Genomic DNA, 14,962 nt, shown 5'->3' with positions numbered 1-14,962 from the left:
CTGGGGGATCTCCTGGCGCGACAGTCACCCACAGTCAGCCCATCGGACTACGAAAGCAAGCCAATCAACAGAGCTAAAAATACAGATAATGCAGGGAGGGGAAAGGAGGGTTCAGTGTAAAAAAGAAACCAAGGAGACATGCTCTTAGCACATTAAGAGCCGTAATGAAATACTGCATCTTGAGTTTGTCGCTGTCTGCAGAAAGCTAGGAAATGAGCAAGAATTCATTATAAAGCTGCTCAAGACCAAAACATGAATCACTGGGTTCTAAAAAAACCCAGTTGTCTAGAGAACGGCGTAGATGAAAATGAATGGAATCTCTTTAAATTACTCTCTGTATAAACTCTTTCACATTCATTCTTTCTGCCATTGATTAGTATATCTTTCTGGGATACGAGTTTTTAAGTAATTCCACACCACACTCCCAGCTTCTGCAATCAAAACACAGAAACGGCTTTTGATCTGCATTTTTAGTCTTCATTTACAGGGAAAAATGTCTTCTGCAGTAAGAAGCTTGAACACCTACTGCTCTTACCCATTTTCTGGATATCCCCAAAGTGCATACTGAAGGCTCAGTAATCAAATGAGATTAAGATTCCTCCACCACTTTACAAATAAGGGGACTTTTGTATGCTATTGCTGCATAAAGAAGGATTAAATCACCTCTGGAAAGCCCTCAAGATCATTAAAGTGCTAAGAAGCTGAGACCTCTCTGATCCCAGCATCCCTGACAGGAAAGCAGAAAACCCCACTTCCTAAATAATGAATTGAGAAGACTTCTCTGCAAACCCAGGTAGGAATGTGTGGAAGGGAATCGTGGCCGGCAAAACACGGCCTCTGGCTATGTTGTTCCTTGCTCCTACTCTGTCCAGTTTTCTGAGAAAACAAGGTTCGTACAAACACACAATGTGTTTTTGTGTGTCTGCCCATCGCATCAACCTCTTTTCAGCAATTTCTGAACACTTAACCAATTGTAACTTCATGTGACAGGAGCATCCTTGAGAGAGAAGCATCACTGAGAGCTGAACTGGTGTCAGTCAGCGGAGAAACCACCTCAAAGCAAGAAACTTGCCATGTTTCAAGGACTGGAGAAACACGATGCCCTTTACTAGTTCACAAGCTCAGTTAATTTCCTATTAGACATGTATCTTATCAGACCAAAGACATCCAACCACGAGATACAACTCTGTTGAAAAGCTGGTTCCCTCATCTCACAGCTTGCAGAGCGATACACAAGAGCACTAAGGGAACCCATGGGAATAATATGGAGGGGCTCCGGTAAGAAGCAACACCCTTTTCCACCTACAAGTGCTGAGAGGCAGAGATTCCCACTGCTAACGGTCCTCAGCAATTCAGACTGAAGGATCAGCCATTATAGGTGCCTTCAAGTAGAAGCCCATCTACTTTTTGTCTTTTTAACCAGAGCCTCCTACTCCGTGCCCTGGAGGCACTACTCACCCTGCCTGTGCCCACAGCAGTCCCACAGGGCTCCCTATCTGGGTCTCCCTGGCTGCAAGGAACCTCCCAAAGACCGACCACAACAGCTGCACAAGCCTGAACCTTGCCAGAAAGTCTGCTAGCTGCGAAAAACACAATGTGTGGAAACACAACGCAGAGCAAACAGCAGTGCTGAAGTGTAGCGCTAGCCTGTGCCCTGCTGGCACTCCAACAGCAACAAGAAAAGGGGCAAATCAGCAAGAGAATGGCGGCTCCTGCGGGCTGCCAGCGGGTACCTTGCTGCAGATGGACCCAGCACGCCTGACAGCCGTGGCGTCCAGGACAGCCCCATTCTGCTGGTTGAGGCAGAGGCATGGCCAGCTGGGAGGGTCCCTATGGCTTATTTTTGCAAAATATGATGCTGCATTGGTTAGCAGTTTGTTAGTCAAGACTGATGCATGAGAAGCATAAGAAACAAAAACTTTCATAAAAACCAGAAAACACAGAAGATTGTCTAAAATTTCAGGCTTCTCACAGAACAAAACATCCCACTCAAGATTGTTGGAGTGGGTTTTACAAGACTTACTGTGATGACATCCAAAATTTATTACAGCTTTTACAACAAGACCGTGTCTAGTAAAGAGTGATGTAGTGACAACATTTACTTGGCTGGATTTAGCTTCTTAGGGCACATAAATATACTTTTGTACTTTAAGAACAGCCGTAGCTGCCTACTAAATCTTGAATAATACAAGGCAGCTTTGTAGACCTTTAAACACATGCACCAACTTGGTTCCATCTCCTTCACAAATCTGCTTTCTTACTACCTGCCCAGTCAGTCCCCAAGGTCCTGTTCTGCTCATATCTCGTCAACCTTAGCTTTTAAAAATGAAACTATTTGGAAATTCTGTTTTTAAATTCCCATGGTTTTGAGTATGGAATTCATTACTTGTAGAAAGCAGCCAAGTTTGTTTCCTCACCTCCGCAGTTATAAACCGAATGGGAGATCTTCTGTTTTCCTTGGTACGTACGTGATTAATTTTGCACAACTTCATTGAAAACTGATATATTGACCATATGTGTGAAAATCTTGTCATAAACATAAATTGAATTGTAGATTTCAGTTAAGCACTGAATAAGGAATTTCTTTGGTGTAGTAGTTTAAAAAGACAATTTAAAAGGACATTAGAGTTAAATAGGAATAGCTGGACAAAACTTTTGACAACAAATCGCAGTATTTAAGTTTCTGGGGAGCCAGATTTGAAGCATATTAAAGAGTCCTGATTTCCAGGAAGCAGCCTGCATCCAATCTTGGAAAATTAGGTCCCTTGCAAGCTCCTTATATGCTCATGTTGTTGGCCACTTCATGGGTAAAACTAATACTTTACCTATACATTGTGTTCTCTGATATGCTGGTTACCAAAACTACATGAGGACTAGGTGATATTTTGCCAAACAACAGGGTTGCATTTGAAAAACCTGAATCCAGCCAGGGCCAGCCATAAAACCAGGTAAGAGCCCAGACCTGCTGTGTCTTATGCAGAAAGTTGGCTCAGCTCCGGTGGCTGCCCCAGGCTGCGGAGCCCAGCAGCAACCCTGCCTGATGCTGACCTTGCCCTTCCCCTGCTCCCAGAGCTCACTGAGGGGGCTTGGGCAGAAATGAGGGTAACGCTTAAAGACAACCTTCCACAGCCACCCCAGCTAGCCCTGGCCCTCCCAGCCCCCAGCGCCACCTGACCCACTGGCCCCACCATGCAAGTAGCTCCCAGCAGTCACGTTCCCTGTCCCGGGGGAGGGCACTGCCCAGACCCAACACTTACACTTCCAGGAAGGACCGACTGGTCACAAACCCTAGAACCAGCGTTAAACAAGTAAACCCATAAATGACTGCACCTAAGAAATAATAATAAAAAAACCAATCCCCAACTCTGAACTGAAATGCAAGTTTTCCTGCATTTTACAGTATCCCCCTGTATGCAGTGAAGGGTTTGGACTGTTTCCACGTTCATTTTTGCTGCTGCTGTTCTTATAAAAGCACATTGTTCTTTCCCTCTGACATTTCTTCATATCTTTGAAAGAATGCTCTCCGTTACCACAAAATATTTGGCTTGAATCCTCCAGTGAGGAGGAGCCAAGGGTTTGGCTCATGTTTTAAAACAAAAGAAATATTACTCTAAACATAAAACAAATGAGTGCAACTGTAACAGTAGATGGAGATAGAGCTCCTAGCACAAGCTATGAATAATTCCAAGTCCTATTAAAAATATCACAGCTTTCTGAATTTCCCTAGAAAACAGCATGTCATTATTAGGTTCCAGCTTGACTAAAACGCAAAATACCACCTTTTTTCAGAGAGAAAGCTAAACAAAAGACAATATGCAATGTCACAAGTAAACTGCAAAGCCTATCCACTTACAATCTGAAACTGTGAAAGACAATGTGTGTACACATAACCACAGAGATACTAAAAGATGACTCTTACCTCCGTCCCCAGATCCCGAGCCAGCATCTGAAGAAAGAACAGAAAGAAATTTATATTCATGTTCTACAGTATGTCCTGTAAGCATGCAAAGCAAGACTGTTAAGTGTATTACAGTGTACCTCACATTTGGTATCATCCCTGGGTAAATCATCAAGTTCTAATCTGAATGTAGCTCACTCGAACCATCTTTTTCTCATGTCTTTTCTTTAAAGTCCCTATATTAGACTAAAATAACCTAAGCCCTGGACTGCTGTAATGTCCTCATCAGCCTCTACCTCATTTTGTTGTACTGAGACTGATAAAGCTTTGTTCCTAACAGCTGTGCAAAGTTACTTCCCTTGCCCACTACTCACCATCAAAGACAATTTTTAAACCCATTTTTTTAAGGCCAGGCCAACTGGAAATTCATGTCATTATCGTTACAAAACAACATCAGCTCATCAGATCTTAACTAGTTGGAATAAACCATTGGAATTATTGGAAAATATTGGAAAAATTGGGAAAAAATGGAAATTGGAAATAACAATCAAAACCTTTAGATAAATTATTAAAATGTCATTTTTCTCAAGGTTGTTGCTGAGTTTCAAAATTGAGTGAGTATTTCATATTTATTTTTCCTCTGCTCAATGTCTTGTTGGCTGGAATGACGAGAGTCACAAATTTAGAAAGTGCAACATCACGACATTGCCAAGCCCGGAGCTTCATTACAAAACTTTCCAAGCGAGGCAAAGCACAGAAATGCACACACATGTAGGGTTACCAAAAATAATCCATAAGAGGAATTTCTTTTTCAGGGAAGGGAGGGAGGTTATCATCCCAACCTCCCCCTTAGTGGAGGGGTTATCCATTTATCAGCATCAAGATTAATAGACAGAGTTTGGAAAGGCTGCTTTGGGATCCAATTACCCTATGAACCGTTAGACCTAATTTACTGACAGCAAGGTCTGGTGGACCTGAACTGGCTTGCACACGCCATCCTTGCTCAAAGTTAAAAAAAAAAAGGAAAACCTTTATTTCAATAAACGTGGCACAAAAATGGCTTAAAATGGAAGATTTACACAGCAAGACTGCATAGGACAGATGCAAAAAGGGGCTGGAAAAGAGAACAGAAAATGGTGGGTTTTCCCAGTGACCATCTCCTGCATTTTCCTGATCTGATCTTCTGTCCTGATGCTCTTTCCCAAATGAGCTACTGGGGAAAGGAGCGTGTCTTCATTAGAATGCCCTCATGGCTCTGGGAAGTACTGCTTTTCCAGGTGTGCCAGGTCTCCCCAGCACAGAGAAAGGAACGAATGCCTGCTACCACCGGCCTCCCCCAATGAACTACCATATTCTCGGGCACTTTGAATAGATGCAGTGCTTGGTGACATGGTTTAGTGATGGACTTGGTAGTGCTGGGGTAACGGTTGGAATTGACGATCTCAAAGCTCTTTTCCAACCTAAATGATTCTGTGATTCCATGAAAAAAACCTTGTGTCTCTCCTGCCCCTACCCTTCAACAGCCAGACGCCTGCCGGTCATGGCCAGGAGGGCTGCCCACTGCCAGACCTCTCAGCACCCCAGGTCGCTGCTGGGGGGTCCTAGGCACCCTCCAGAGATCCCTATCCCATGGGGAAAACCTGAGGTGCATGGCTGCTCCCTTCTCTGCTGGAGCCTCCTCAGGAGCCTCCTCCTGGGAGAAAGAAAAAAAGGCCAAACGATCAAGACTTCAGGAAAGCCTTTTTTTTTTTTTTCCTTCTCTGTTTCTGAAATCCAAAATGTGTTTCAGAGAGAATGCTTCCAACACAGCCATTGCCAGTAGGCATGAAGTTTAAGAAAAGATGTAGCAAAGCTTCACAATTATCCCTTTAATCAAAAAGTTTGAATGAAAAAAGACCGGTTGCTGCGCTGAGAGAATTCACCAAGTTGAACAAATCCTATGCCACAATAGGCTTTGTCAGCCTGAGCTCTGCTTAATACCAATTTATAGACAAAAAAATTGCAGCGTATGTTTTTTTCCCTCTTGAAAATTGTCAGGTAACAGCTTCAGAGAAGAACAACATTTCCAGAGAAAGGAGTTTATTTTCTCTCAGGTGTACAAAACACAAAATTGCGGCACTGCAAAAAGTTTGTCTAATGCACTTTTTATTGACTCCTCCATCCTCAGCCAGGAAAAAAATTCTGCTTTAAGTTTAAAGAACTCTCTCAAGAACAAAGAGTTACTCCTCCTGCTCTTTTCAAGTTAACTTCACTGCCCACCTCTAACAGATACTGAGCACAAAAGAAAAACATCAAGAACTCCTGCACATAAGCAACTCAGTTTTCTGTGACTGATTTTGCTCATTCACCTTTCTAGCTGTTTCATAAAAGCGGAGGTACAAACAGCTCACGATGCTCAGAGTTAAGCAAAGATGTCTCAAATGCCAGTCAGTTTTCACATATGCTCTTTAATGAATTCTTCCAGCAGGTCCAGAAGTAAAACCTGTTGCCTAGACTTGTTTGTTAAGCATCTTTCAGGCCAAATCTTTAGCTGGTATAAATTGGCAGGGTGCATTACAACCAGGGGTCTGCTGAACTATGCTAGCTGGGAATCTAGCCCTACGTGCACAAAGAAAAAGCTAAGAAACTGGATTGCAGGCAATAATGCTCCAGTTCTCTCTCTCCAGATTACGGAGGGGTCTGTGGTAATCCAGATGCCCATTTATCAGACATCTGCTCATTTAATCTGCTTCCAGTTACTAGGCGTAGCAGCTCAGAAGTGTACGCAGCGCACAGGATGATCAGGAGCACAAGATACGTATTAAAAAAAAGAAATCAACTTCTGTGCTGGCTCTTCAAAACAGTGTCAAGGGTATACTGTATCATAGATGGTGAGCCTGTGCTAAGTTAGTGACTTCACAGGGAAGGATGGCAGCAACTTCTCATGCCTAAGACTGCAAAGAATTCTTCTGTAATGAATTCAAAGCAGGCATTCAAATAGCTTTCGCCATCCACAGGTTCTTTTATTCAGGGGCACGGCAAGGTCTGCAGGCAGCCTGGAGTGCATTATACATACCAGTCGCACATGATCCTTCGGACACCAGGAGTATTTCGCTCTGCTGCTTGCAGGCAGCCTGTTTCAAGTAGCATTCATTCTGGTAGGTGTCGCCGTTGGAGCCGCAGACGGGCACGTAGTCATTGTTACACTGATGGGAAGGGACAGAGAGCAGAAGCATTGGTCACACAAGTGGGGTGGCACAGGACCCATTTGCGTGACCCCCCCAGCCCCCTTCCAGTATTAAACCCCTGGGAAAACCACAGAAAGGGAGACACTCTTCACCTTTACAGCTACTAGGGGAGAGGGAGGGGGGATTCTTAAAAAAGGCAAAAGGCAGAGAAGTGTAAACCAGACTTGATCAGGTTAGGGAAAAGGTAATGTGAATGGGCAAAGTGGTCAGTAAGTGCCCCCAGAGAGGCCTCTCCCTGCGAGGAGGATGTGGGGGCATCCCCAGGGAACTAAGATGGGCAAGGCAAACAGCTCCTCGCATCTGCAATAGCAGCTCATGTGTTTCCATTGGATGGCTACAGACAAATTGCAACGAACAGGCTCACTTTTCCCCTCCTCCCGCATAGACACCCTCGCTGCTACACAGACAGTCTGCATACACCAAAGTGTCTGCCTGTGCATGTATATAACACTCTATTTAAGTACTTAGCTATAATTAGAACTGATTGGACAGAGGGAAATTATTTCTGAGAGACCTATGATCAAACCCCATCCCTCTTTCTGCAGAGCTGTTTCTGTTCCTGGCAAGCTCCGGCCGGGATGCTCCACAAAGGTCCAAGCTCTCCCCATGGTGGCCAGCAGGCAGGAGCAGCAGCACTGCAGCACGCTCAGCCCGCACACCAAAGGGCGCTGAAGTTACTCATGCTACACACCCCTCTTTTGGCTCAAAACTCCTGCTCAGCTCTGCAAACTACCCGCTTTGTTCCCTCTACCACTGAAAGACAGCTTTGCCCTCTGTTGTTCATTTTAATAAAAATAATTCCATTTTATATTGAAAATTGGGCACCCACCGGGTGCAGTTATCATAAGATAATCACCCTCTGAGGCTTAGAAATTCTTGGATATACCCTGTACATGGTAATTATACTGGGGATATGATTATCTCATGATTACTGTACTCCTGGTATGCCTCATTGTTTAATTATAACAAATGGAATGATCACAACTATTATTTACAAATGCTCACCTCTGTTTAAATCAAAGTAAAAATTAAAAAGAAATCGTACTTCCTATTTAGCTGTACTACGCCACAAAGCATCTGAGGTGTGTTCGTCAGGCACAATGTAAAACACAGAACTGAAATTCCAGGGATATAAAAATCAAATATGCTTCAACGTGAATGACTACAGAAGTGATTAACACAAATGATTGCATAGATTGCATTAATTGCAGGCCTCCACACAAAGCAGCTGCCAAGAAATTATTCATAGTTGGTCAGAGTGACATTTTGATTGGGCCAAATCAAAAGACATTTTCCTCGTGCATTGTATTTTCTTGTCTTCCCAAGCTGCTGCCCACCCCCAGCACTCTCTTCCCTTGGAACAAGAAAGGAAACCAGCAGCCACAACAGTAGAAATCCTCTCCTTCTGCTTCTAACGAAGGACTCCTCCACGCAGAGATTTTAAACAGTTCATTAAAAAGTGTTTCTATGCTATTTTCACCATTATGTTCCAAATCTGAGTAATGTTGCAAGCAGAAAATGCCAACTTCATCCAGAAGCTCAACGATTGCTGGAGGCTGATCTGGAATACTTAACCAGGACAATTAACACAATGGTGCAATTTTTTTAAAGCAGGAAGGAGCAAATCATGCTTGCTTTAGACATATTATCTGCTTGCCACCCATGGGACCTTTTCCCAGAGCAATCTAATCTGTGCAGAATTTGGCCCAAAGTTTCTCAACAGGCTCTGTTACACGTAGAAACAATGCTGGATCCTGCTCCCCAGAAACACAGCAGCAAACTCTCTGCTGGTTTTGCCCAGAGCAAGAGACGATCTTTTACACTGACTCAGCTGCAAATCTGAAAGGCCAGACGGCCCTACATTAGCAGCACACAGCATCAAGAGTGAAATCCTGATCCACAGAAATGAGTGACAGAGCTGCTCTGAGCTACGCTGGAGCTTATTCCAAAGCTTGGCAATTTCAAAACACTTTTGAGAGACACCAGGGCTCCAGGAAGGATTAACTCTCCTGGCAGAAGCTTCACCATCTCTCCCGTGGCTCCTGACACATTCAAGCTTGGCTTTGGGCAGCAGAGGTGGGGGGTACTCTGTGATGAGCACAGGTGATGCAGCCTTTTCTTTTGCAAATCATGCTGGTCAAGGATGTGTTTCTTCATCTGCTGCCCACTTTTCCTACCACTGCCTTTGGACAACCAGTATTAAGACGGAAAAGGCAGGAGCCACAAGGAACAAAAGAAGTGAGATCTTCCAGATGGATTCTCCCTTGGCTTTGAGCTGGGATGGCTCTACGAGCCACCAGGACACCGTACTGGAAGGTAGCCAGGAAAGACGACCACCGATGAGAAGGTTGTGATGTTAGTCACCAGGTTACTCCTAACCCACTAGAGCCAGACTCTTGTACTTGACCATGCTAAATCCAGTACTCGCAGCTCTTCACATCACAAAATACTTGCTAGTACTGGACAATTAGATGTTGACTATCAGTTTCCCCAGTACAGTGACACGTTTTTGGCATCAATTTTGGGCTCAATAAAACAAGCTGTAGATGAGGGAATGATTCTCCACCCCTCAAGTAAAGGTTGATCAAGCACCCAGGGGAATGCATGTCAAAACTCCCACTAAAGCAGCAGCATAGTGCCATACTGTCCCCTTCTCTCTTACATATGCACATTTATAAAATTCAGCTGTAGAGCAAGAAACATACGTATGCAATTCAGCCAATATCATACAAAGGCTGCCTTCCTCACCTCTAGCAGCCCGGAGTGCCCACTATCACAGCCAAGGACAAACCAGCTCTGCCAAGCGCTGGGGGTCAGTGCTAGGCACTGAAAGCATAAGGTTTGTTTTCTAAAGAAAATGATAACTTGCGTAACTCCCTCTCTTGGTAACACTGTTAAAAGTTTGACTGCCTCCTACTTAACTAGTCCAAAAATGTCACCTACATCTTGAACCAAGCAGCATGAAAATATATTCCAGAAATACGATACAAAGCTTCAAGCTGGCCAGGTGATGTTCCAGCACCACAAACACTGAGGCACGTACAGGATTCAACATGCATGCAAGGTCTCGTGGTGACCAAAGAGAAGAGGCGTGCAACATTGATGGAAATACCCTGAAGTATTTTTAGATATGTACATGAAATCTAAGATGGAAAAAAACCCCAGGTTGCCAGACCTGTGGCTTTGGGCAGACTAGGGTGCAGACCCCAGTGAGCCATGTCTCCAACCACATGCCTGCTGTTCTGGTGGCCCCGCTGAATTTGCTCTGTGCAGGGGGGGCAGCGGTGGTGGTGCTTTCTCCCACACTCGGCCCCACTGCTGGAGCCAGCACTGGCCCAGTGCATTCCTGCCCTGCTGACACCAAGGTATGAGCTTGCCTTGAGCGGGGGACAGATCTGCAGTTACTGATCAGAGCAGGAGAGTGTTTTCCAATGCAATACACATCTCATTGTGAGGAAGTAGTGAAGGGGCGATCATTTTGCAGTAGAGTACGGCAAGAGAGCCAACCACTATGAATCCCTTTCTCAGCACACGTCTGCTGGCTTTCCAGGGATGGAAGCCTAACTCAGGTGTTCCAGAATCTCTGATCATATCCACCCTTTCAAACAAAAATAAATTAATTTTGACTCCACTTGGACAGACACTGTGCATCTGTGATTCCAGTTTGAAAAACCCAAACCAAGACTGCAAACGCCCTGCTCCCCACTTCAGCCCCTCAAGACACAGGCTGGCCAGCCCAGGGCTTTTCAACAGTATGGAGGCAAAATTAGCTTTCCATCCTTGTCTATTCTTTCAAGCTGCAGTTAAAGCCCCTGGCAAATTCTGGAGAAAACATAAAATATGGTTATAGTGATGAGGACTCTGCTATTGATTCGCTAACCATCACCCCAGAGAGCTATCATCAAAACAGGGGACCTGAATTCTGATGGAGGACCCCCTTACCCATGACACAAACTACTTGGCCAGCTCTGCCTTACTTGGCCAGTCTCAGACACCACACTCAAAATTAATTTTCTACTCTGGTGGCGTATCTTTTTGGCTTGTCACATTATCCACTGATGTTACAAGAGAAGTTAACATCCCCCCAAGCTCTGCCTGTATCAAAGTGGACACGTTTGACTACAGAAGCCCCCGGCACCGCACCGCCCTTTGCAGCACCGGCACAGGATCAGCCACAGGTAATTTGCCCTCCAAGGTCACAGCCAGCCCTGCGGCTCCACAGAGGGCTCAAATCAAGACAAAAAGCTCTGAGTGTTTACAGGGCCTGATCCAAAGGGCGCTGAAACCGAAGATTACTGTTGATTTCAACCCATTTATTAGTGGGATCAGGCCCACAACTGCCCAACTTATACTTTTAATTTCATTTACATATTCATATATAAGTTCTCAGATTATCTTAGATTTGTTTCAACTGCCCCCTACAGCACTGCTCGATGCAGCAAATATATAGTATTCACCTCTTGAAGAGGAGACAACACAGCACAAAGAGGTTCATTTGGCTTCATTTACTGCAAATCACCAGGGACCAGCATCCTGCCTTGGGGAAACAGTGCTCCCAATGCCTTCTTCCCTGCCGATGGCAACGTCTGAATTTGCTCCTTCTAGGCCATGAGTCCACTGCTTTATACCACATGGCAACACCAAACCAGGACCAAAGACAAGACCCAAGCATGTCCTGTGGCTGCTCCAAGTTCAGTGCTCATGGCACAACATCTGCCCTAGCTTACCGCCAGGCAATGGGACAAGTCACAGACGTCTCACTGCATTACGGATTTTTCTTGAAAAGAGAAAACAGACCCACCCTTAAATCACTGCACATCCTGAGCCAAGGCAAATGCTCAAAACAGCATTCTCACATTGAATTTTTGATTGCACACAAACTAGAAACAAAATAAAAAAAACAAAACCCCATGGCCAATATGAATTCTCTCCCAACACCGGAAACACAAGCATTTCAGCAAACAACTGTCTTGTTCTTATTACAGAAAATTCCTTCTTTGTTTTAAATGAAGGAATTTATCATTTGAGGTTTTTTTCTCTGAAGACACATTTGGCTCTAGAAATATAAACGATACTTGTCATGCTTCAAAGCAAATAGTCTATCAAAGCTCAATAACTACTTAATCATTACAGATGTGCACAATCTTGAACTGTGCACTATTTGGCCTGCTCTACTGTAAACATACAAATCAGTGTTACAAGTTCCACAACTTCACAAATCCACATTAAAATGCAAGAAACCACAGGGGCATAAATGTACATACAACACGTGCTGATACATGCTTAAAACTCTTTTAATTTGTTCCGTTTTTATTCAGGTCATTATGTAAAGCACAGCTGTTTTGTGAGTTGGCTAAAACATATTAAATGGAATCCTTCATAATGAAATCATCTGACTTTGAGAACGCCTGAGGTTTAGATGCAGCTGGAAGAGGGAGAGAGAAGAAATAGCAGGAAACCCCCCTACTACTCAGTAACACCCCCCCTAAAACTACATAAAAGCTAAAGGAAGTTCATGATTTGGGAACAGCGGGATTGCTCCTTAATCTGATCAGCTGGGCAGATAAACAGGCAAGAGCATTGTCACTATGCAGCCCTTCCTGAAAATATTGCATAAGCACATTACAGATCCATTTCTTTAACTAGATCAGAACTCCGAATACAATAAGCCATGATCTGTATCAAAAATGAATTTAGAAAGGGCTCTAAATCTTTGTTAAAAGGGCAGAGACAAAAAATCAGAAATGCACAACCTGAAACTGCAAACCCAAAGGGACATTTAAAGCCACAGCATCTGCATTTTCCCAGAGAAACTTGTGTCTTCTTGACACCAGTTGGTTCTCCTGTCAGCTTTTATACATGCTGCCAGGTTTTCGCTCTAACTTCTCTGCACGTAGGGAAATAAATTGCCAAGTGATAGGTTATAAAGGGAGATCCTTGATTTGTATTCTCATTAGTGAATTAGAGAATGAAATATCAATCTTCTTACCTTGAACTGACAGACACAAGTCACACTGTCTCCAATCCTTAAACACTCCCCATCAAATTTACAGGTATTGGTGTCGCAGAGAAAGAGATCATTTTCTCTGTCATCATAACCTCAAATGTAAAGAGGGGGGGAAAAAAGATATCAGCTTTGGTCTAGCAAAAGGAACAATACAGAATGATTGCATTTTAATGCACGCAGCACAATAACCTTGTTGACGAAATGACACAGTCCAGATTTTCTTTTGTCCTTCCCTGTCCTCAGTTTCCCACTTTTTCTCTTGTTTCTCCCTCGGTCTTTCTCTTAGTTTCTATTCCCAAATGCCTCATGCACTTTTTTTCTATTTCACAGACTCCGTTTCCTCAAAAGTCACCTGGTAATTATGCTGTTTCTTTATGTTAGGGTGGAAATGTCATCAACTTATCCCCATCTGATCACAAATCTGTTGGACAAAAGTCCAGATTGGGATTTCTCCAGCCCATGATGCAATAAAGCCCCCAATAATAAAGACAAACAGGCTGTATGTTTTCCGTGATGGTCTGCCTGATCCCAATGAAGATTGATCACCTCTAAGTTAACAGAAGTGCTAGGTTCCCCACAAGCCGCTTGAGCGAACCTAGCTCTTTGCCTTCATTTTCTCTGGGAAAAACCAACAGATCTGACTGAAGATTCAGTTCACGAATACAAGCGTGAATTTCAGATTTCGCTAGCTGACTTCCCACTCCAACAACGTGCGGCAAGGTATTAAACAAAACAGCTCTATCAGACTCCAAACCCATTAGGATCTAAATCCATCGATTTTTTTAAAAAATACATCCGAGCGCTCTTAACCGTATCGCTACATGTTTGAAGCGAAGAGCTTACAGTGCCAGTGCCCCCCCCCCCCCCCAGGTCTCACACGTTACGTGCGGGGCACACGTTACCCCAAAAGGCTCTCTCCCTTCGGCGGCTATCGCAGCCGGATCCAGGCTTACTTTAGGTTTCGGGAAGGGCCGGCTGCTGCCCTACGTGAGAAACTCGTTCTAAAGGTCACCCGACTTCAAGGAGCGGGCGCGGGGCTCCCGGTGCCCGTACCCCGCCGCGCCCTCGCCCCGGCGCGCACGGGAGGAGCCGCCGGCAGGATGCGCGCAGGCGGCCCGGCTGCCCGCTCCCGCACCGAGGTGCCCCGCGGCAGCGCGGAGCCGCCCGCAGCGCTGCGCACCGGCGGAGGGCGCGGCCGGCACGCCCGGCCCCGCGGAGCGGGGGGCAGCGGGGGGCAGCGGGTCGCCCGGGGGCTGCGCGCCGCGCCGGGAGCGACGGCCGGCACTTTTCGCCGTCTCCGTTCCCGCGTACCGACCGGGACGCGGCATCGCCCACTCAAGTTGTCTTCCCCCGGGCTCGCCCGCGCAACTTTGAGCGCCCGGCGGGGCACGGCGGGGCCAGGCGCGGGAAGCTCCGGTGCTTACCGGAGCAGTTCCAGCCGGTGGGCGTCTGGCAGTCGCTTAAGGAGGTAGGGAAGGCCGCCAGCTTGTCGGGGCGGGCGAGGACGAGCAGCACGGCGGGCAGCAGCAGCCAGCAGCAGCAGTCGCAGAGCGTCCAGCCGCCGCCGCCGCACTGCCGGGGCGGGGAGGGCTCCCAGGGCACCATGACTTCCTAACTCAACTCTCCGGCGGCGTGCCCCCCGGGCGGCGCGGCGGGCGGCAGGGACGGCCGGCGGGGCCGCTGGGCATCCCGGGGCCCCGGCCGGCGGCGGCAGCGGGTCAGCGAGCGGCGGCCGAAGGCGGGCGCGACGCTGCTGGGGCTAGCGGCGGAGCCCGGCGGGGCGGTGCGGGGGTGCGGGCGGCGGCGGTTCGGAGAGCGGCTGCCATAGGG

At 46.0% G+C, this 14,962-nt stretch overlaps 1 protein-coding gene across 1 annotated transcript in view; it reads right to left on the bottom strand.

The window, feature by feature from the left end:
* Window positions 1–14,737, bottom strand: part of TMEFF2 (transmembrane protein with EGF like and two follistatin like domains 2) — a 131,052-nt gene extending 116,315 nt beyond the window's left edge. Inside the window, exons 1-4 of the mRNA XM_055812960.1 lie at window positions 14,557–14,737; window positions 13,115–13,224; window positions 6,954–7,083; window positions 3,920–3,946 (exon numbers count right to left, since the gene is read on the bottom strand). Coding sequence (XP_055668935.1) covers window positions 3,920–3,946; window positions 6,954–7,083; window positions 13,115–13,224; window positions 14,557–14,737 — 448 coding nt within the window. The remainder of the gene's footprint in view (window positions 1–3,919; window positions 3,947–6,953; window positions 7,084–13,114; window positions 13,225–14,556) is intronic.
* Window positions 14,738–14,962: the final 225 nt, after the last annotated feature.

The sequence above is a fragment of the Falco peregrinus genome, chromosome 8 (assembly GCF_023634155.1).
Source record: "Falco peregrinus isolate bFalPer1 chromosome 8, bFalPer1.pri, whole genome shotgun sequence".
Taxonomy (NCBI): Eukaryota; Metazoa; Chordata; class Aves; order Falconiformes; family Falconidae; genus Falco; species Falco peregrinus.
Note: the sequence above shows the minus strand (reverse complement) of the source record. Positions and strands in the feature narration are given on the sequence as shown.